The sequence below is a fragment of the Polypterus senegalus genome, chromosome 18 (assembly GCF_016835505.1).
Source record: "Polypterus senegalus isolate Bchr_013 chromosome 18, ASM1683550v1, whole genome shotgun sequence".
NCBI classification, from domain to species: domain Eukaryota; kingdom Metazoa; phylum Chordata; class Cladistia; order Polypteriformes; family Polypteridae; genus Polypterus; species Polypterus senegalus.
In genome coordinates this window covers 8,744,850-8,768,908 of record NC_053171.1, presented here as the reverse complement: position 1 = coordinate 8,768,908, position 24,059 = coordinate 8,744,850, and the positions used below count along the sequence as shown (strand labels likewise).

The 24,059-nt window shown below is 43.4% G+C and overlaps 1 protein-coding gene across 2 annotated transcripts in view; it reads left to right on the top strand.

The window, feature by feature from the left end:
- mipol1 (mirror-image polydactyly 1) overlaps positions 1 to 24,059 on the top strand; it is a 300,186-nt gene that overhangs the window by 159,250 nt on the left and 116,877 nt on the right. For both annotated transcript variants that reach the window (XM_039741608.1, XM_039741609.1), the window contains 2 exons: positions 9,062 to 9,095; positions 9,963 to 10,133. In XM_039741608.1, coding sequence (XP_039597542.1) covers positions 9,062 to 9,095; positions 9,963 to 10,133 — 205 coding nt within the window. The remainder of the gene's footprint in view (positions 1 to 9,061; positions 9,096 to 9,962; positions 10,134 to 24,059) is intronic.

The following is a 24,059-nucleotide window of genomic DNA, read 5'->3' as shown; positions in this document are numbered from 1 at the left end:
TTCTCACCACCATCACCGTAACACTCGCTGTTGCAGTTATGGAAACATGTCCATCTCATAAACTGCACAAAATAAACTACACATTTTGAAATCATCCGGAACCTCATGGTTACCTTGTTCGCTGTGATCACGGACTTCAAGGGGGGGACCACCCCATTACCCCAACCATTTGCTTCAATGCATCTTCAAAGCTATCAAAATGAAAACGGTCTGCTGTGCAGTGCAATGGCACGGCAAGCAACAGAGCGCTATTGCTAACCAGGGAGATGATCAATAGTTCGGCACACCAGGGAGGCTGAAGTAAGACAAATGGGTTAGCAGTTATCTGGTCTTTGCTTCTGAACCATTTGGAAACTATGGTAGAAATCAAAGTGCAAATATATTAATTAAAGAAAGAAAGTTATACTCTACTAGGACAAGTTTGATAAAACCTCTTTGAGACAGGAACCAGGCAGGAGGATGCTTGTCCACTGCGTCCTTTACTTCTGTTTGAGCAAATGTTGAAGTTTGAGCGGTCATCACCGTAGTCGGTTACGGGATGATCAAAATAGTAACCATTTCGTTAGTTTTGTTTATGACATTTCTAAAACAGATGCTCATACAGTTAGGTCCATAAATATTTGGACAGAGACAACTTTTTTCTCATTTTGGTCCTGTACATTACCACAATAAATTTTAAATGAAACAACTCAGATGCAGTTGAAGTGCAGACTTTCAGCTTTAATTCAGTGGGTTGAACAAAACGATTGCATAAAAATGTGAGGCAACTAAAGCATTTTTGAACACAATCCCTTCATTTCAGGGGCTCAAAAGTAATTGGACAATTGACTCAAAGGCTATTTCATGTGCAGGTGTGTTCAAGTCCATCATTATGTCTTATCAATTAAGCAGATAAAAGGCCCGGAGTTAACTTGAGGTGTGGTGCTTGCATGTGGAAGATTTTGCTGTGAACAGACAACATGCGGTCAAAGGAGCTCTCCATGCAGGTGAGAGAAGCCATCCTTAAGCTGCGAAAACAGAAAAAAAACATTTGAGAAATTGCTACAATATTACGAGCGGCAAAATCTACAGTTTGGTACATCCTGAGAAAGAAAGCAAGCACTGGTGAACTCAGCAACAAAAAGACCTGGACGTCCACAGAAGACAACAGTGGTGGATGATCGCAGAATCATTTCCATGGTGAAGAGAAACCCCTTCACAACAGCCCACCAAGTGAACAACACTCTCCAGGGCTTGGTCGGTGTATCGATATCCAAGTCTACCATAAAGAGAAGACTGCATGAAAGGAAATACAGAGGGTGCACTGCAAGGTAAGAGCCACTCATAAGCCTCAAGAATAGAAAGGCTAGATTGGACTTTGCTAAAGAACATCTAAAAAAGCCAGCACAGTTCTGGAAAAACATTCTTTGGACAGATGAAACCAAGATCAACCTCTACCAGAATGATGGCAAGAAAAAAGTATGGAGAAGGCGTGGAACAGCTCATTATCCAAAGCATAGCACATCATCTGTAAAACACGGTGGAGTCAGGCAGTGTGATGGCTGCCAGTGGCACTGGGACACTCGTGTTTATTGATGATGTGACACAGGACAGAAATGAATTCTGAGGTGATCAGAGACATACTGTCTGCTCAAATCCAGCTCAATGCAGTCAAATTGATTGGGTGGCGGGCGTTTCATGATACAGATGGACAATGACCCAAAACATAGAGCCAAAGCAACCCAGGAGTTTATTAAAGCAAAGAAGTGGAAAATTCTTGAATGGCCAAGTCAGTCACCTGATCTTAACCCAACTGAGCAGGCATTTCACTTGTTGAAGACTAAACTTCAGACAGAAAGGCCCACAAACAAACAGCAACTGAAAGTAAAGGCCTGGCAGAGCATTAAAAAGGAGGAAACCCAGCATCTGGTGATGTCCACGAGTTCAAGACTTCAGGCTGGCATTGCCAGCAAATGGTTTTCAACCAAGTATTAGAAATGAACATTTCATCTCCAGTTATTTAATTTGTCCAATTACTTTTGAGCCCCTGAAATGAAGGGATTGTGTTCAAAAATGCTTTAGTTGCCTCACATTTTTATGCAATCGTTTTGTTCAACTCACTGAATTAAAGCTGAAAGTCTGCACTTCAACTGCATCTGAGTTGTTTCGTTTAAAATCCATTGTGGTAATGTACAGAACCAAAATGAGAAAAAAGTTGTCTCTGTCCAAATACTGATGGACCAAACTGTATATTTCAATGTGCACTGCAAACCAAAATACTTAACTAGTGTTACTTCTAAATTATTCTGCTATCGATATTGAAGTACATCAACGGCATTGTTTATAGGCTGCACCTCAGATCACATACTACCACAACAAATAGCGCGCTAAATAGAGGGCAGTATATCACACTCTTTCAGTACCTCTTTGTGGAATCAGCTGCTAGCTTGCCATGCGACTTGCTCCTCACGCGGGGTTACGAACATTTAAAAGTTTGAGCTGTGGGCCATCCTGTCGTCTCTCACTCTCCTGTCTCTTTCTTTTCCCCCAGTCAACTTCCACCGCTCTGGCCATTGTCGCCAGCCCGCCGGATCCCATTGATGAAGAAGACTTTGTGTTCTGTATGTGAATTTCCCCTTGAGATTAATAAAGTATCTATCTGTCTATCTATCTTTAGAGTAGGAGTCAGGCCGGTGCGTCACATTTGACAGCTGTTCCCTGAGAGGCCGGTTCACCTCTGTAAGAGACTTGTGTTTGTAGCTGGCAGAATAGTTTCTACTCCTTGAATTCACCTGTGCAACTTTGTGAGCCAAGGTTGAAAACACACTCGGTTCATTGTATCATACAATCATCTGGTGACCCATCCCAGACATGTCCATGACCCAAACTTCATAGTTTTAAGAAACACTGCTTTGAGCTGTTAGCTTGTTCTTGTGTAGGTGTCCATTTAGTCGTGTGTGGCTCACACGGGGTAGGATTGTCACCCATGTCCTAATGGAGTGGACTTGTTTGAATGTGTTCCCATCTGAATCGCCCGTACTCCATCAACTTTACATACGACAGAGCTGGTGAACTTATTTATTAACGTTTTATAAATAATGTGTTCAGTTCCTCTCCAGAATATTGGTCAAATCCCAGCTGACTCAGAGTTTTGTTAATCTTCAGACCACTTAATGCACAGTTTAAAATTGCTAAATATGAGAGTATTTTTACTTCTATTTATTTCTACATTTGTAAAGTATGTCCGAGTTATTTGGCTTGTTTATTTTTAAGAATTTTCCTTCTCTATCCTGACACTTTTTGGATGGATTTGACGGGGTTTGTGGTTGCCCGTCTTGATTTGTACTTTCGGCCTCTTTTTTAATTTCCTGTGGAATGATTTTTTTCCGTCTTATATTTTTATAATGATTATGTCCATCTGTTTTTGTCATTTTTAAACCGAGTTTTCACTTTTTGGATTACGCATTTATTGTTTCACATGAATGGGTGACGTCTCTGAAGCGACACCACCTATTATGCTTAGAACTTATGCTGACCCTTTCTACATTCTGTTACAACAACAACAAAGTTTATTTCTGTAGCACGTTTTCATACAAATGATGTCACTCAAGGTAGAATGCCTAGACGGGGCTGGGTGGTCTTATGGCCTCGGAACCCCTGCAGATTTTATTTTTTTTTTTTCCAGCTGTCTGGAGTTTTTTTGGTTTTTTTCTGTCCTCCCTGGCCATCAGACTTAACTTTTATTCTATGTTAATTAGTGTTCCCTAATTTTATTTTCTTCATTTATTTTCCCTTTTTTTTTTCTTTCTTCATCATGTAAAGCACGGGTGTCGAACTCCGGTCCTGGAGGGCCGCAGTGGCTACAGATTTTCATTCTAACCATCTTCTTCATTAGTGACCAGTTTTTGCCGCCTTAGTTTTAAATTATGTAACTCGGGTCCCTTGGTTGTTCCTTTTTCCTTAATTAGCTGCCAAACAATAATGAGAAACAAAACAAACCGCCACATGACCAGCTCACCTGTGCCCATCACTCAATATCTGAAACTAAAGGCTGATCTCTCAGGTCACCAAAACATTTTGACGGTTTTGGAAATGTCTGCTGTGGCAGAATGAGAGCAACAACAAGCCATGGAATTAAATAACGGGCTTACTTAACAACAAGAATTACTTTCTCAATAAGAGAACTCAAAACATCCACGTACAAAGACCTAAGGCAGAAGGTGGCATGGCTCTACCCAACTTTCAGTTTTATTACTGGGCAGCAAACATACAAGCTATAAGAACCTGGACACAAATAGATGAACATACACATGCTTGGTCTCCAATAGAAATAAAATCCTGCAGTACTTCTTTATATTCCCTGCTCTGTTCCCCAATAAATGCAAGTTATCGCCAATATACTAACAACCCAATGGTGCTTCACTCACTCAGAATATGAACCAATGTAGAAAGAATTTTAAGTTGGAGAATCTTATCTGTGGCACCTCTGCAAGTGAACCACCTCTTTCAACCTTCGCGAACATATGCAGTTTTTAATATCTGGAAAAAATTTGAGATTAACTTGCTTAGAGATCTTTATATAGACAATGTCTTTGCATCCTATGAACAATTACATTCCAAATTTAATATTCCAGCTATACATTTTTTTCACTATCTTCAAATTAGGAACTTTGTTAAACAGAACCTGCCCGATTTTCCTCATCTCGCACCTTCCTCCATGCCGGAAAAAATATTGCTCAATTTCAAGAACTTAGACACCATCTCTGCAATATAGAAAATTATTTTACAGTCCCTCCTTTTCAAAGATCCAAGAGGACAATTGGAAAAAGATCTCTTAATCAATATATCAGAAAAGGAGTGGAAAATAGCAATGCAGAGACTTCACTCGAGCTCCATATGCGCAAAGCATACAATTATTCAACTCAAAATGATATAATCGAGCACATCTGTCTCGCCTACAACTCTCCAAAATGTTTCCAGGTCAAAATCCAACCTGCGAACGCTGCAATCAAGTCCCAGCCTGTTTTGGGCCTGCGCCAAATTAACAACATCCATTCATCCATCCATCCTCTTCCGCTTATCCCAAATTGATTCATGTGGGCAGCAGCTTAAGCAGAGAGGCCCAGACTTCCCTCTCCCCGGCCACTTCTTCCAGCTCTTCCGGGAGAATCCTAGCATGCTTCCCAGGCTAGCCGGAGACATAGTCCCTCCAGCGTGTCCTGGGTCTTCCCGGGCCTCCTCCCGTTGGACGTGCCCGAACACCTCACCAGGGAGGCGTCCAGGAGGCATCCTGATCAGATGCCCGAGCCACCTCATCTGACTCCTCTCGATGCGGAGGAGCAGCGGCTCTACTCTGAGCCCCTCCCGGATGACTGAGCTTCTCACCCTATCTTTAAGGGAAAGCCCAGACACCCCATGGAGGAAACTCATTTCAGCCGCTTGTATTCGCGATCTCGTTCTTTCGTCACTACCCATAGCTCATGACCATAGGTGAGGGTAGGAGCGTAGATTGACTGGTAAATTGAGAGCTTTGCCTTACGGCTCAGCTCATTTTTCATCACGACAGACCGATGCAGAGCCCGCATCACTGCAGATGCCGCACCGATCCGCCTGTTGATCTCACGCTCCATTCTTCCCTCACTCGTGAACAAGACCCCGAGATACTTGAACTCCTCCACTTGGGACAGGATCTCGCTCCCAACCCTGAGAGGGCACTCCACCCTTTTCCAGCTGAGGACCATGCTCTCGGATTTGGAGGTGCTGATTCTCATCCCAGCCACTTCACACTCAGCTGCGAACCGATCCAGAGAGAGCTGAAGATCACGGCCTGATGAAGCAAACAGGACAACATCATCTGCAAAAAGCAGTGACCCAATCCTGAGTCCACCAAACCGGACCCCTTCAACACCCTGGCTGCGCCTAGAAATTCTGTCCATAAAAGTTATGAACAGAATCGGTGACAAAGGGCAGCCCTGGCGGAGTCCAACTCTCACTGGAAACGGGCTCGACTTACTGCCGGCAACGCGGACCAGGCTCTGACACCGGTTGTACAGAGACCTAACAGTCTTATCAGGGGTCCGTACCCCATACTCCCGGAGCACCCCCACAGGATTCCCCGAGGGACACAGTCGAATGCCTTTTCCAAGTCCACAAAACACATGTAGACCGGTCGGGCAAACTCCCATGCACCCTCCAGGACTCTGCTAACATCATTAACATCATTTTGGACCAAAATTTTTAAGTGTCTTTCAGACAGCCTTGGCGTCACAATCCCTCCTAACCCATCAACAGCTGTGTTTGGGGTTCTTCCAGAGGGGCTTAAAGTGGAGAAAGACAAAGAAACTGTGATTGCATTCACTACACTATTGGCATGCAGACTTATTTTGCTAAACTGGAAGAATCCTAACTCTCCTCTTTTAAGTCAGTGGGAAACCGATGTGTTATACAATTTGAAATTGGAAAAAATCAAATACTCAGTTAGAGGATCTCAACAGAATTTTTTCAAAACCTGGCAGGATCTAATCAATAATATTTTAGCATAAGCTCTTAAAGCATCGAGGAAGCAATTATCTCCTCATTTCTTTTTCTTCTCCATTCATCTCTATTGGTCTATTAAACTCATCAATTTAGGTATGTTTACCAGCCTTAAGTTTTACTCCATTGGCCACGCTCTCTTTCTCAGGGGTGGGGGTCGACTTGTTTTCAATCGTAGTTTTTGTAAAAATTGATCGATTTGTATCGAATGATTGCAATAAAATGAATAAAAAAAGAGAGAGATTTGTTGGAGTTTGAAGTCCCAGTTTAACTGGTCATCTGTTGCCTCGTTTCACATCTCATTTCTGTTTGGCTGTCATTTAATGAAGAAAAGAATCAACTCAGAGGACTGAATCCTTCAAAACAAGGCTATTAAAACAAAGGGGAAAAGGAGTTAATTAGCAATGAAAACTGATTAGGAAAAGGGTCAGAATGAAAACCTGCAGCCACTGCGGCCCTCCGGCCTGGAGTTCGACACCCCTGAATTGTAAAGCACTTTGAGCTCCATCATTTGTATGAAAATGTGCTATAGAAATAAATGTTGTTGTTCAACATTGCTTTACGATGAGACTTCTCCAAGACTCTCGTCTCAGTGTGACCTGAATACAAGAATTATGCTGCTGCGGTCATCTTTAGGCCGACAGCCCTATTTTCTCTTTTTGAGTAAAACTTTTCCTTCGACCGATTTAGCGTTATGGGAAAAATAATTTTGAACGTGAGCTGTGGTAACTGGTGTGATGTATGGCCGGCCGTTCATCTCAGCCAATACCCCCACGCCGCCAGGTGGAGCCCTCCCTGCAGTATGTAGATGCCCCGAAGACCAGCAGGGCATCATGGACATTGGAGTCTTTATGCACAGCCCTGCTGGATACCATGGGGGCCTCTAGGAGATGCTGCAGGGAGGAACAACGAGTTGTGGAGCCGACCCGGACACAGACAGGCAGACATGTTGTTTTTCAACCACCACACATTTATTTACAACAATTATAAATGGTCACTCAGACCCAGTTCATGCACAATACCCCAAACACACAGTCCTGGCCACAAATGCCTCTTCTTTGGGCCGCCTCCACACCTCTCTCGTGCCTCATCCTGCTTCCACCCGATTCCAGCCTCGAATCAGGGGAGACGGCCACTTTTATACACTTCCCGGTATGAGCTCCAGGTACTTCTGACACACCCCCGTTGGCCATGCCTACGTGTGGCGGAAGTGTCGGCTGCTCTCCCGGCAGCTCCCCGGGTGTCCTCTTAATTCTTCCCCCCAGCACTTCCTGGTGTGGCGGAAGTGCTGAGGTAACAGGTCCCCAAGGCATTGGGGCGCCTCCTGGCGGTGACCACGGGCCCCTACAGGGTGGGCTTCCATGCCCGCAACCAGGAAGGCGGCCCCCACGTGATCCAGGATGGGCGCAGACCCACATCCGGTCCCTTACAGCGTCCCGGCCGGGTCTTTGCTCCTGGCATCCCTGACAGAGTATTTGCCTTACGCCCCAGAAGCACATCCGAGTCACATGGACACGGGGAATGACGAGCTTCTGGGGTGAAGAAAAGGACTTTTGATTTGACCCGGCAGTGATAGGAGATCACATGGACTAGGGATTGGAATACTTCCAGGTCAGGGATAATAAAAGGACTCTGGGAACTCCCAGACGGTGAGCTGAGCTGGGTGGAAGGGTGGCAACGCATCTGGGAGTGGAGGAATTGTTTATTGTATTGATTAGTATTATTTAATGGGTATTGTGGATAGAAGGGTGCTTGTGCACCGTATTTGTCCAAAAAAAGAGGATTATTGGACTTTTACCTGGAGTCTGACGTCTTGGACAAGGGTAAGCGGACCCAAACTGTCACACTGGACACTCATCGACTGCAGCTAAGACACTTGACGTCAGGTTTTCCTGTGACCACTGACCTCTTCCTTTCCTCATCCGTCCAGTCAACTCTTGTTGATTTCTCGATCTCCGGAATGATGAGATCGTATTTCTTCACGACGGTTGACATTTTAAATCGTAAACGGACCTCTTGCTGTAATCCAAACGTTCACTTGGCCCCAGCTTTGACGTAATTAGCTATGCGCGTGAGGTATGAGATGCAAGTGGCAAATGATTGGAGGCGCCCCCACCCTCTCTTCCTACATGGCAATCCCCGAGCGCCAAGAGTATAATTACAAATGTCTATTTTGCTACTGAAGAAGCTAATTCCACAAGAGGGACAAATGATCCTCCAGCAGAAGCTTTCCCCTCATCTTGGCACATATGAACAATTGATCCCTGTAGTCATATATAGCAGTAAACATTAATAACTTAACAGTCCACTGTCAATGCTCAAAGAGATGGAACGGCATTATTGAAGGCTGCAGCAGAGCAGGTGGCACTTTAATATGTTCTGTGTTATGATCGACTCCAAAGACTGCTAGAATGCAATTACTTGAGTTTTGAAAGATTTGGGAAGTGATCTCATTTTGTTGTGCAAAGGAAAGGCAACTGATCCAGCTCTCTCTCTATGTCCCTCTCTTTCTTTCTTTTTTTGTCCCCCTTTCTTCTTTTCACTCTAGGCTGGAGAATATTAACCCAGAAGAAAATGACACGGTAAGCCGTTCTCTTCGGAGATTTCCCTGTGTCACTCTCTTATCATGCAGGCTTAAGCACAATTGAGCGAGCGATTTCAAGTGGAGAAGCAGTTGAGGAAAGAGAGTAATTGCGGGACTAATTAGGTGCATCGGTTGCTTCACTATCCGTAACTTGATAATATCGGTCGACTCATTTGCATTTCATATAGAAGTCATTTTCTGTGAAGTGCGAGGCCCGTCAGAAGCCGAGTGCTTCAGTGCCTTGGCAGAGCGTTATGAATCTCGTCACCTGCTGTGCTGGCAGTGACTGACACTTCTCTCTCCTGTTGATTCTCACATTTTCAGAGGGCCGTGGCAGCGGGAGACAAAGAAAGTTAGGGCTGAAGTAGACGTTTTTCATTCTGCCAGAGCTTAGTTGGAGTCTTGTGTAAATTCACGTAAACTGTCAAATGAAAAGGGCAGCAAAGTCTCCCAACTACAGTTGTCCGTTTTTATTGAGCAGTCACATTTTTCTCTTCTCGCCGTGGTCTTGATCAAGAAGATCACAGGTAAAGAATAGGCTGACAGTTCCATTGATTGCGCATTAGCTGCATAAACACAAATGATGTTTCGTACGTGGAAGAATACGAAAAGTCGGATCGGGAAATACGCTCGTCTGATGATGAGCAGTGAATTGTACCTTGCTGCCAGTTCTGACGTTAGACTTTTAAGACAATAGGAGAGGAGATGCATGTTTGCTCGGAAGAGAGAAAAGAATTGCTCAGCTCTATTCAGTGTATAGTAGGGAAGCTAAAATGTATGTAATATTATTTAATAAAGAAATAAAATAAAACGTAAAGGGTCCACACACCCCCTGAAAAGCATTCTGTGTGTTCTTAACTGGCAGGCCTTACAGGAGTTACTGAACCGAATCCAAAATGCAGATTCCGGCCTAACCATCCAGAAGAGCGGGGCTGTAATTCTCGATCGAATTCTGAAGACCAAAGAGCGGAAAAAGAAAATCACAGCCGAAGAGATGAACGCCGTAATCGAGGAGAGGGAGGCCGCCCTTACCAGAGTAAGTGTCTCGAATGAAAACCGAACAAGTTTTAGCTGATTTCATGTTCATGCTTTGCTGACCAACATGCCAGCGTGTTTACTGCACAAGTCAAACCTGAGCACATTAGAACATTCTGGACGAGAACGGGCCATTCAGCCCAACAAAGCTCGGCAGTCCTATCCACTTATTTCTTCCAACAAAACATCAAGTCGAGTTTTGAAAGTCCCTAAAGTCTTACTGTCCACCACACTACTTGGTCACTTATTCCAAGTGTCTGTCGTTCTTTGTGTAAAGAAAAACTTCCTAATTTTTGTGTGAAATTTCCCCTTCACAAGTTTCCAACTGTGTCCCCCGTGTTCTTGATGAACTTATTTTAAAATAACAGTCGCAATCCACTGGACTGATTCACTTCATCATTTTAAACACTTCAGTCAGGTCTCCTCTTCATCTCTGTAAAGACTCAGCTCTTTTAGTCTGTCCTCATAACTCATCCCCTGTAGCCCTGAATCAGCCCAGTTGCTCTTCTCTGGACCTTCTCTTGTGCTGCTATGTCCTTTTTGTAGCCTGGAGACCCAAACTGTACCCAGGACTCCAGATGAGGCCTCACCAGTGTGTTATAAAGGCTGAACAGAACCTCCTGTGACTTGTACTCCACACGACAAGGCGCTATATAACCTGACAGTCTGTTAGCCTTCTTAATGGCTTCTGAGCACTGTCTGGAAGTCGACAGCTTAGAGTCCACCATGTCTCCTAAATCCTTCTCATAAGGTAGACTCTTGATTTTCAGACCACCCATTGTGTATTCAAACCTCACATTTTGACTTCCTATGTGTAATTCTTTATATTTACTGACATAAAATTTCATCGTCCACAAATCTGTCCAAGCCTGTCTGCTGTCCAAGTCCTTCTGTGATGATATAACGGATTCCAAATTATCTGCCAATCCACCTATCTTGGTATCATCTGCAAACTTAACCAGCTTGTTCTTTATATTCCTATCTAAATCATTAATTGGAATTTTTAGTGTTTTTAAAGTAATTAATTAATATTATAACATTTATTTATTTGGCTGATGCCTTTATCCCGGGTGACATACAACATTTATGATAAAATTGGTTCCATTTCTTTTGGTTTTCCAGTTGGAACTCAGGCAGGTCAAGGGACTTGCTGAGGGTCACACAGGTGTCAGCAATGGGATTTGAACCCAAAGCCTTAACCATTGTGCCACACTGCCTACTGTTAATTAGTAATGTTAAGATTTGGTCTCTGGCTTGTTACCATACCTTTTTGAATTAAATTTTTAAACTAAACTGAAGAAATGCTGCAGACCCGTGCACCAGCCCGTCTCAACTGCTAAGTCTACTGTAAGACAAGCTGTGGATTTGAGAAATATCACACAGTGAGCATGAAAGATCTGACGGCTGCCTGTGTCATTTAAGATCTGAGAATGTTAGAGGCTCTGAGAAATGTAAAGTGGGATATTTTAAACATTCCCATATTTACCTGGTAGCACCGTTGCCTTAACAGCCCTGTTACTCCCTATTGAAAAAGCTGCTCCTCCAAACGTCAAAAGGGCAAATTTGCAGAGCAAGGATAAAAGTTAGAAGCTCCTCTGGTGATGGAAGAGGCAAAGGATAAACGTAAGGTGGAAAGGATTCAGACCTGGCCTGACTTCATATAATGACAAATGTTCTGTTGCTTTCATGTAAGTCTTTTCACCTCTTATCTCACAGCGAGTTATGGCAAGTTCAGGATTATGTGATATTTTGACTAATGCAGGAAAAGCCGGCTTACACCTCTTATTCCAGACGTTATTTTAATGCTGGATAGATTTTTTTCCGACTGTATGGAAAAAGCAAGAAGGGGACTGGAGATTTTTGTGATTGTGTAATAGTGAAAAAGAGTGTTCAGTACAATAAGACTTCAAATGTGTGATCCAGACAATGAAATGTGGACTGAATTTGTCCTGCCCAGGAAAGTCAGTGGCATCATCCTGGCTGACTTGGCAACAAAATTGATTCACAGCGTTACCAACATCTTAATGATGAATCATTCTGAATTGTGGTGACTTCCAACATGTTCCATTTGTGGACACTACAAGCTGACCTGCTCTATTCAGATATAAATATAAATATAAAGCTGTGGGACAACTGGGCAGGTCTGGCATCCTCTTACGGTCACCTACAAACCTCTTATTGACAGCAGCAGCTCTCAGTTATCCAAGCCAGATGTTTTCGTATGTGGTTAGCGGAGGCCTGTTCATTGTTTTTGCTATAGTTATTTTTTAGGAAGCCTTTATAAAAAATTTATTTGCCCTTGGGGACAAATAAAGTATAAATCAATCTAATTTAATCCCTCTTGTGACTCTATGGCTATCTCCACACTAACACATTTTCTTGACGTTTTAAAACAAGAGCGTTCTAAATCCATACTAATGCTTTCACGTTATTTATTTTTGTAGTTTTTACATTCACACTAAAAGGACAGAAAACTTAATGTAATGTAGACATTTACCAACACTGGGCATGTGCACGCTGGTAGAAAATTCTTGAAGGGATAGTAATGCCGACGGCCATAGGATTTATCGCAGAATTGAAGTGTCCAGTAAATTATTTGTCTTTTGTGCATGAGTGCAGCATTCAAACTGTACAAAGGGCAACTTAGATACGCAGAGGTAAGCAACACAACAAGTGCCATTAAAGCAACTCCTCTATGCCTGCCATGTTGGAATATGGTTTTCTTCCATGAAGGGTGACTAATTAGGGAGTCAGACATGATAATAATAACATACTATCCATCCATCCATTATCCATCCCACTGTATCCTAACTACAGGGTCACGGGGGTCTGCTGGAGTCATTTCCAGCCAACACAGGGCGGAAGGCAGGAAACAAACCCTGGGCAGGTTGCCAGCCCACTGCAGGGCACACACACACACCAAGCACACACTAAGGACAATTTAGGATCGCCAATGCACTTAATCTGCATGTGTTTGGACTGGGAGGAAACCGGAGTACCCAGAGGAAACCCACACAAACACGGGAAGAACATGCAAACTCCACGCGGGGAGGACCCGGGAAGCAAACCTTGGTCTCCTAACTGCGAGGCAGTACTGTACTAATTACATCTATTTAGAACTTATATTGCTACTCAAAGTGCTTTACATAGGCAGAAGGGAACCACGTGTAGCACCCACCTGGATGATATGACGGCAGCCATTATTGAGCCTGCACACTCACCACATATTAGCTGTTAGGTGCTGAAAGGGGGGGAGAGAGAGAGAGAGTAAGAGACAGGGGATCATTAGGGGGGCAAAATGAATACTCTCTTCCGTGAAGGGAGACCACTCTGGAAATGAGATGTTGTAAAGAGTAGGATCCAATCAGGAAAGAGCCACATAGTGAGCACAAACCAATCAGAATGCGATTAGGTTTTGCACTTTAAAAAAAAAATCTGTGTGTTCACCCAACCACATCACAACGCTGAGGCTGCCTTTTCAGAAGTACACGACTATGAAGAGCATTTTCGGAAGTCAGTTACTGAAAACGCTAGGTTAGTATGGACGAAAGGCGAAACAGGAAACTAATGGCTACATTTCCATCCATCCATTTTCTAACCCGCTGAATCCGAATACTGGGTCACGGGGGTCTGCTGGAGCCAATCCCAGCCAACACAGGGCACAAGGTAGGAACCAATCCTGGGCAGGGTGCCAACCCACCACAGGACACACACAAACACACCCACACCCCAAGCACACACTAGGGCCAGTTTAGAATCGCCAATCCACCTAACCTGCATGTCTTTGGATTGTAGGTGGAAACCGGAGCGCCCGGAGGAAACCCACACAGACACGGGGAGAACATGCAAACTCCACGCAGGGAGGACCCGGGAAGCGAACCCGGGTCTCCTAACTGCAAGGCAGCAGTGCTACCACTGCGCCACCGTGCCGCCCATGGCTACATTTTTACATGAAAATGTAGTAGCGTGGACAAGGCCTATATGTCTCATGTCACCATGCCGCTGTATTGTGCACTTGTGGTTTATAGTTCATTTTCGATAAAGGTACAGAGAAACCTCGATTATCCGTCTGTCGGTCAGGACCGAGGCTGTGACGGATAACAGAACAACCGCTTTAAAAATGATGCACAGTAGATAAGTTTAGAGAATAGTCATATTTATTTACAAAACAAAACCATAGTAACAAAATATAATGTAGTATTAACAAACTTAATTAATTCATATAATATTGTAACGACCAGCGTAATATGCAAACACAACTCTGAGGTACTGGAGTTTTCAACGTTTTACTTGGACCGTTTGTTCTGTAACAAACGGTGCCCTGTCTTATTCTCCATTATCTGGGTTACAGAGCACACCTCTGTACCAATCAGTTTATCTCTTGCCACTCACGTTCCATTCTTCTCCATACCATAAACACTCCTGCCTATTGTTTCCTGACTCCCTACTCAAAGCCTTCCTTTTTCTCCTAACTTCTCCTGTCACTTGTCTACAGAACAGAAGCCCTTCACCCAGTCCCATCACTTACAACAGCAGTTCTCAAACTTTCGTATTTCACGCCCCCCTTTTCTACCTGGAATAATTCTGCACACCCTGGATAATACAAGATAGATGAGAATAACCCACGATACAATTAACAAAGGTATGATACACGTGCGGTGTCGCGGTATCCCATCATTTTTACTTCCATAAGATTTGCATGTGTTTGGCCAACTTCGATGAAATATTTGCAATTTATTTTTTTTAAGTGCTTTAATAACTGTTAAAATGCCTTGTATGGTTTTTGGTAGTAATTCTAATCCCAAAAACAAAGAATAAATTATTTATTCTTATTTAATTCTTTTTTATGTAAAGAAACGATTAAATATGTTTTAATTTTTAAAAAGCTCGTAAACGAGGACACTGATGAAGTCAATCTGCGCGAGACGAACATTTTTTCGTCCGACAAATATTATACCCCTGTTAGTTGTATCATGAAAATAACCCAATAAGCAGTAAATTATTTAACTTAATTTGGCAATATTGGCTACGCATTAGATCTATGCCTTAGAAATGTTTTATTTTAATCTTAGTTATAATGCATTCGTTGTGATTATATGCTTGCAAATTTAAATTTGAAATAAATATGTAAAGCATTAATTTTGATGTCTTGTTCATTTATTCGATGCCCCACCAGTTTGAGATCCGCTGCCTGCACATCACAATATATGAACAAAGTATAACAGAATTTGAAAAAAAAATGACAGTACAGAATAACATTACCGTCAGTGGTTTCCATTTTCGACACGTTTTTCAATTTTGTCGGCATCACGCTTTATATCGTTCACAGTTGTTCTTCTTACTCCGTAAAATGAAGCAACACTTGAAGCATTTTTGCCATTTCTTAAATGCCTAATAATTTCAATTGTTTGTGACAACTGCTATACCACACGCAAACGTTTATCGGCCATAACAATCTATTGTAGATTAATTATAACAAAAGATAAAAGCTACAACACACTATTAAAACTGAGGGTACGTTCCTGCTGCTGTGATTTCAGAATGCGGCCTGACGTGTGGCGCTGGGGAAGAACACTACACGCTGGCACGAGGGAGAGTTACTCCAGTGTTCACAGCTCGCAGCGTACCACATGGCAGTCGTAGTACAGTAATAGGTAGGCACTGGTGTGCGCCATGTTTTTTTTTTTTTTGCCCTGAGAATACATGTGTGTAACTGAGAGGGCAGTCAGTGGAATGGTGAGGATGCAAGGAGTAGAGTTGGCAAAGGTTGATGAGTTTAAATACTTGGGATCAGCAGTACAGAGTAATGGGGACTGTGGAAGAAAAGTGAAGAGGAGAGTCCAGGCAGGGTGGAGAAGAGTGTCAGGAGTGATTGGTGATAGATGGGTATCAGCAAGAGTGACAGGGAAGGTCTACAGGACGGTAGTGAGACCAGCTGTGTTATATGGGCTGGAGACGGTGGCACAAGAGACAGGGCTGAAGGTGGCAGAGTTAAAGATGCTAAGATTTGCATTGGGTGTGACGAGGATGGACAGGACTAGAAATGAGGACATTAGAGGGTCAGCTTAGGGTGGGACGGTTAGGGAGACAAAGTCAGAGAGATGAGATGGCGTTGGTTTGGACATGTGCAGAGGAGAGATGAGGGGTATAATGAGAGAAGGGCGCTAATGATAGAGCTGCCAGGGAAGAGGAGAAGAGGAAGGCCTAAGAGGAGGTTTATGGATGTGGTGAGAGAGGACATCCAGGTGATGGGTGTGACAGAGCAAGACGACGAAGACAGAAAGATATGGAGGAAGATGATCCGCTGTGGCGACCCCTAATGGGAGCAGCCGAAAGAAGAAGAAGAAGAAGTTGATGGAGACTGACGGGTAATCAGTAGTTAAATAAATGTGAATATTTTGGTGCTAAGCCGACGTTTTTTGTAATTTGAAGTGTGAATATTTAACTTTATGGAGACTATAGCACAGCATATATGTTGTGGGGTGAAAAGCTTCACTTTATTAGCCACCAAGAATCTGTGAGCCATTAAAATGGGCTGTGCAGCAGGCTGTCGGCCTAATGTTGCTGGTCTTAAGTGGCATCAAGACACAAAGAGCAAGTCATCCAACAAATTGAACAGAAAGTAAAGCCATCACAGGCTGGCCGGCGGCTGCTGAAGGCCACAGGTCCCCCGATTGCACGATTCATATTTAGCCCTCAGTAGCGGCGCAAGCCTAGCATTCCAATAACCGCTTAAAGCTTGGTGTTCCGTGTTAAGCTGCAGTCTAAGCTGTTTGGCCTCCTCGGCGTGTACAAATGCAATTCCTCCAAATATTGGCTGTCTGGACATTTTTACGCTTTCTATTACTAGTCTATTAAAGTGCATAAGTCTATATATTTAGTCTTAAATCATTTATTGCTGAGCAAATAGGCCAACTACTTTCTACATGTGTGAAAACAAATATTGCTGCATAACCTCAAATATTTGATGAATCTTTTCTTGCATACGTATTTGGAATTGAAGGAAAACAAGCAAGCACACAGCTAAATATTGACAGCTAGATATTCTGCTTCATCGTCCGCTCAGACAACGAGGCCGTATTTGCCTGGATATCTTTGTTGGTAAACAGACCTCGTGTGACTTTATGACTGTGGCTCAGCTCTTGAGTGAGGAAATTAGCGGTGCCGGAGGGATCGTAAATCAGTGCGGCCGAGTGAGGGCCACTTCTTTCCTTCTGTTCATTGTGTGTTTTGAAGTGCACTTCAGGCTTTTGAGTCAAATTGGGGAGCCCTGGGAATCCCATAATTTGCATTTTAGTCCTTCACTTGCGTTGTGACATGAAGCGCTCCATGACACTGGGGGCAGCGTGTGGTGTGCCAGCCTAAGCAGGTCCTAGACCAAGGGGTCCCCAACTCCGTTCCTGGAGGGCCCCAGTGGCTGCAGTCTGATCAGATTACACAGCACATACTAAAAATAACTGCTTATGTAAGTCACTTTTAAACATCCATCCATCCATTTTCTGAATCCAAACACAGGGTCACAGGGGGTCTGCTGGAGCCAATCCCAGCCAACACAGGGCACAAGGCAGGAACCAATCCCGGGCAGGGTGCCAACCCACTGCAGGACACACCCACACACACCAAGCACACACTAGGGCCAATTTAGGATCACCAATCCACCTAACCTGCATGTCTTTGGACTGTGGGAGGAAACCCACGCAGACACGGGGAGAACATGCAAACTCCACGCAGGGAGGACCTGGGAAGTGAACCCAGGTCTTCTAACTGCCACCCTCACTTTTAAACATTTAATTGCAATATACAACTTCTGTACTGTACTTGAGTATTAAAAGAACTGGATATATTAAAAGAGGGGTCTCAAACTCCAGTCCTGGTGTACCGCAGTGGCTGCAGGTTTTCATTCTAACCCTTTTCTTAATTAGTGACCTGTTTTTGTTGCTAATTAACTTCTTTTGAATTCATTTTAATTTGAGTAGCACGGGACATTCTCTATAAATGTAATCGTTTATTATTAATTATAATACTTAGGGTGTTGTACCGTGTTAGCCGTTATGAATGTAGAGAAAAGTCAAGCAAAATGGCACCTTTTATTGGCGAACTAAAAAGATTACAATATGCAGGCTTTCGAGGCAACTCAGGCCCCTTCTTCAGAAACTGGAGTATCCTGTGTTGATACACACACTAGAACAAAAAACAACACTGGTATATCTTTAAGTGAGAAATCTCAAATGTTATTCATTTTTTACATTTAAGATTTTTCATTCAAAGATTTACCACTGTTGTTTCTTGTCCTAGTGTTTGTATATAAAGACAGGGAACTCCAGTTTCTGTATTGCTTGCGCCACCACCATCTGCTCAAAGCACCGTGATGTTCCAACAGTGATGGATTAAGAGCCAGAAGTCTGCATGACCGTCGTCATCAAGTCCGTCCGTCCGTGAGAACCCTAAATACAAAGAGGACTGTTTCATTTATGTTAGGTAGAATGCCCAGAGGGGGCCGGGTGGTCTCGTGGCCTCTGAACCCCTGCAGATTTTATTTTTTCTCCAGCCGTCTGGATTTTTTTTTTTTTTTTTCTGTCCTCCCTGGCCATCGTACCTTACTCCTTTTCTATGTTAACTAATGTTGTCTTATTTTAGTTTCTTATTTTGTCTTTTATTTTTCTTCATTATGTAAAGCACTTTGAGCTTCTTTTTTGTATGAAAATGTGCTATAGAAATAAATGTTGTTGTTGTCTTACATCTCACTTGAAGAAGGGGCCTGAGTTGCCTCGAAAGCTTGCATATTGTAATCTTTTTAGTTTGCCAATGAAAGGTGCCATTTTGCTTGACTTTTGTTAATTATAAAACTTGTGCAATCAATCATTTTGTGTTTGACATTTGTAATAAATGTAGTCTGCTTTGTAGAAATCTGTTTTCACTTTGACATTAAGGAGACGTTATTCTGTTGACCAGTGTCAAAAAAAGTCAAATTAAACCCACCCTGATTCAAAACTATACAACAAGAAAACGTCAAAACTTTCAAGGAGGGACGTTTCCCTTTTTTTTTATTGGCACTGTCATCTCCTGACTATGGATATCTTATACACACAAGACCACATGTAGAAACATATGATGGGATGGACTGTGACCTCATGTTTGTAAAAAGTGCTCCAGTACCTGAACTGTGGGACCTGCTTGATGCTTCTGAGGTAGAATGGCGGAGCAAGTGAATCACAGAGAGGCTCTTCAGTTTTGGCTTGCGCTACTTTACCAGCGTTTACTATAAAAACGATAGATAGAACTCTGTTTGTCCCCAGGGACACCTGGAGTGCTCCCGGGTGCTCATGCGGCACTTCCGCCACACCAGGAAGTCCCACCGGAAGCACGTCCGGGTGACTATAAAAGGGGCCGCCTTCCTACAGTCGTGGAGCTAGAGTCGGGAGCTGGAGCAGGAAGAAGCTCCAGGGACAGGAGGAGGAAAGGCGGCCCACGGACTTTGAGAGAAAGGCCCGCGGGAGCACGGTGTGTTGTGGAGAGTTTATTAGTTTAATAAACGTCTGTTTTGTAAGGAACGGGTGTTTGGACCAGCGCTCACAATATGTTTATATATAAATAAATACACACAAACACACAAAGTATGGTCTGAAAACACACCAGAATGCCTAAAAAGAACAAAAGTTTAAAAAAGAAGGAATGTCTGACTTGGCAGTCCCAGTGAGGCATTATGCAGGCGTATTGCCGTTGGTATAAAAGACCCCCACACTTGATACTCTTCTGCTGAATAATTCGTTGGCTGAAAGTCCTCAGTGTTGGTGTGTCAGAGAGAGTGTTGTTCATAATGGCACTCCGTTTTGTTTTATTTCTCTTTTCTGCTGCTACCTCCAGGGAGTCCTGAGGGCATCCCATTACTGAGGCAGCCCTTTTAATCAGCTTGATGATTCAGTGGGCTTCTCTTGAAGTGATGTTACCAGCCCAGCACACCACACTGGCCATCACAGAGTTGTGGAAGATGTGAAGGATGTCACTTTCCACATTAAAGGAACGTCGTCTCCTAAGACTGAAGAGCTTGCTGTGCCCTTTCTTATACAGTTCCTCTGTTTTCCGAGACCAGTCCAGCCTGTCATTAATGTAGGGGCCCCCAAGCACCTGTAGGAGTGTGGACCACCCTTACATCCACTACTTGGAATAGTGACCTGGTACAGAGAGGCTCTTTGGTGCGGCAAGAGTCAATCAGCAGTTCCTTGGTTTTGCTGATGTTAAGTTGCGGACCATCCTCAAAGTTCTCCACCTTACCGCTCTCCTCCGTCTTGTCCCGCTTATCGATACCCCTCATAAGTGCAGAATCATCTGAGAATTTCTGCAGGTGACCTGATTTGCTGTTTTATTTCTAGTCTGAGGTGCAGAGAGTGAAGAGTAAAGGACAACAGGACCTGCCATTGTGGCGCTCTAGTGTTGCTCACACAGGCCTCGAGTCTCACAAACAGATAGCCCATCATGGAGGACACCTCAGGCTCACCGGCCTGTATATCTCTGAGCTGACACGGACGGCTGGATGGTAGTGAAGACAATGAAGAGATCAAAAAATAAAACGGCCTGAGTTGGCTTTTCTTCCTCATAAGCAGGACTTTTTTTTTTGTCTTCCTCCCTCTTGTTGAAAAGTGAAGGTGCAGATGTCCCCAAGTGTTCCCTGCAGATCTGTGGTGTCACCTATCCCATCTTACTTAACAGCTTTATATTTCCTGCATTTTGTTTTCCATTTTTCGAACCACACTTTTGTCGTCGTTCTGGTCGTATGTTCCTTGCACTCTGCCTCATTTCTGCTTCTGTTGATTAATGCCGGTTTTGTCAGCTCCACTAGGCAGGTGGTGGCAGACTGGCGTGTGTGTCATCTTTGCAAACGGCTGTACGCCTGTCTTTGAAATAAATGAAAGAAGCCTCGCTGTCTGCGCTGAGGTTCCTTCCTGTTGTTTTCTCTGCTGGTTGCGGCCGTCTATCCTTTCAGATTGCGTGTTGAACTTGGACGGAATGAGTAGCAGTGCATTAGCCATGGGGAGAATAAAGCACTCCACCCGTGTTCGAAGGAACTGCTTAACGCGTCGGCCAAATGCACCTTCATGCAGAGACTGCTGTGCCAGGGCCCGGGGACTGACATGCCAGCGAGCCCAGCTTTCTGTTAGAATGAGATGATGCCAAATGCAAATGTCGGCAGTGCTAGAGAAGAGACTTGATCAGATGTGAAAACCAGCCGCGGCCTCGCCATTCACAACCTCACTTTCCACTCTACATATTTGTGTTGTGTTTTTGCTTTGAGGTCCTGCTTTAAAGGGCACTGACAACATGACGATAAAGATTCTCTAGTCTGGAGAGGCTTTGGGACAAGTCTGTGAGTGTCCTTGAATGGCCCCGACTTTGGAGACAACTGAAGGTAGCCAATCTAACGGGCCTCGAGCGACTTACCAAGAAGAACTGAAGCTGGAAGTGCTGCTGAAGGGGCTTCTACAAAGCATTGAACTAAGGGTCTGCACACTATTTATGAAAGAGAGATTTTCGGTTTTTGATTTTTAATAAACTAGGGGGCTCTGCCCCCTGCTCGCTTCACTCGCCCACCTCTGTGTTTGGTTTACCGGATATACAATATAATACAATTTATTTTTTGTGTAGCCCAAAATCACACAAGAAGTGCCGCAATGGGCTTTAACAGACCCTGCCTCCTGATAGCCCCCCAGCCTTGACCCTCTAAGAAGAACAGAAAAAACCCTTGTAGGGAAAAAATCGAAGAAACCTTGGGAAAGGCAGTTCAAAGAGAGACCCCTTTCCAGGTAGGTTGGGCGTGCAGTGGGTGTCAATACAACACAGTACAATACCTAGAACAGAATAAACTCTCAATACGGTATAAAAATGAAAATTCTAGAAGTATGGAGTCGAATTTCACATGAGATGATATCTCATAATATGATTTGGATTTGTCTTAAGTCCTGGAGACCTCATTCATCAAGCTGCCTCCCCCATTTGGCCATTCCACATCTGAAATAGCGCTAATCCGATGAAAGTACCCCTCTTTCCCACGATTCCTGCGATCCGCCATCAGGGATGACTTTACCTTAGGCAGGCAATATGCAATTTAAAGAGACTGTAATTTTCTTGTGAATTATTACATATGCATTATTTTCACTTTTACTTTAAAAACTTTTGTAAAAACAATACTTGCCCTTTATTTACGGCCCCGTGCGTGGTTATATCTCTTTCTTGCTAGACGTATAATGCTGCTCGTGTTGTGAAGAGGGTTTGGCTAAATGCACGCTAAGGATATGTCTTTGGATCATTTGCTGTCTCTTGCGAGCTGCCTCTTTTGCCTGTCGCATGTCGTCGTTTTAAGAGCTGGGAGCACATGATGCTTGTTTGCAAAATGCAATCCAACAACTGCTAGGTTTGATGTCTGTGAACTTCTTTTAAATGATGGCCCCTCTGCGTGTTCTCCCGTGACGTCGTAAAAACAATAGTTGCCCTTTATTTCCGAGCCCGGGCGAGAATTGCGAGAAGGGCAGCACGACGATCTTTTTAAAGCTGTTGATCCTTTTGCTACTTTGTGTCTCTGCTGCTCGTGTTGTGATCAGAAATATACACCTCACCGAATTGTGTTTTCTTTTGAATTAAACTTGTCGTTGCTGTAACTGTTGCGGGTCCTCGGATTCTCACACTGTATGTTTCATTATTGTGTAAATCTACGTTTTGTGCATTGAATGATGTGAAAGCGAAAATACTTTTCTTCTGCTCTTTTCCTTTTATTTCTGACCTCCCTCTGACCTGCTATTTTTTCAATGACACCTGGTCCTGATTAATTTCCTTTTTTTGCGCTAATGCGATCTTTTATTCTTTCGACATTTCATTTATAACGTATTGTCCTGTGTATGCTTTATATGCACTGAGACACCTGTATCGGTGGTGTGTGTTGCTTCCCGTTACACTACTGATTTTTATTATTTTTTCCCGTTCTCTTTCGTCTCGCGGGTCTTTAAAATGTCTTTCGAGAACTTCCGAGAAGATCATGTCTCGTCGCCTGGCTTTTACATTCCAGGATTTTCTTTTATAGAGAGCGAGATTTGCAAACTTTTCTGAAAAGAAGTTTTCACGTAGTCATTATGGGTTCATTTAAAAAAAATCTTCTACAGTGGCATGCAAAAGTATTCAATCCCTTTGAAAGTCGTCATAATTTTCTGCATGACAAAAGATTTGTACGTCTGTTTCTCCATTCAGTATTCTTAATGTGAACTCTTCTGCTGTAACAATACATTTCCAAAGTCCGAATAATCCATTTGCTGTACATACTTAACTGAAGAAGAAAAACTGCAAACTTTGTGCTTGCCTAAGTTTTTAAACCCCTGTGCCTTAGAAGCTCCAGGTTTACACAAATGACAAATCGTAAATGACACAAAGGTGACAGTCATAATTAAACATAATGAGGTCCTACTTGTGTGTCCTTGATATTTCCCTGGATATACAAGGGGGTACCCAAAAATAACCAGAATCTGTACCTGAAGCGCAATCTCGACTTAGTTGTGAAGTTCACCGCTAGGTATAGCACACTTACAGTATTCTGTGGCAGTCCGCGGATTGGCGTTGCTCCGTGTTGTTCGTATGCCATTCCGTGTCGGTTTTTCTTGGTGCTTGTTAAACGTGTTCTGTAATTTTTGTGACGGGTGATCATAAAGAACAGCGAGTCTGCGTTAAATTTTGTTTTCTCTTGGGGAAGACAGCTGCTGAAGCTCTAGTGACGCTTGAACCTGCTTTTAAGGAGGAAGCTTTAAGTAAAACGCAGGTCTACGAGTGGTTTACGCGTTTCAAACGAGGGGAAATGTCACTTGAAGACCAACCGAGATCTGGCCGACCTTCCACAATTAGGAATGGTGAAAACCTTTAAAAAGTTTGCAATGCAATTTATGAAGATCGT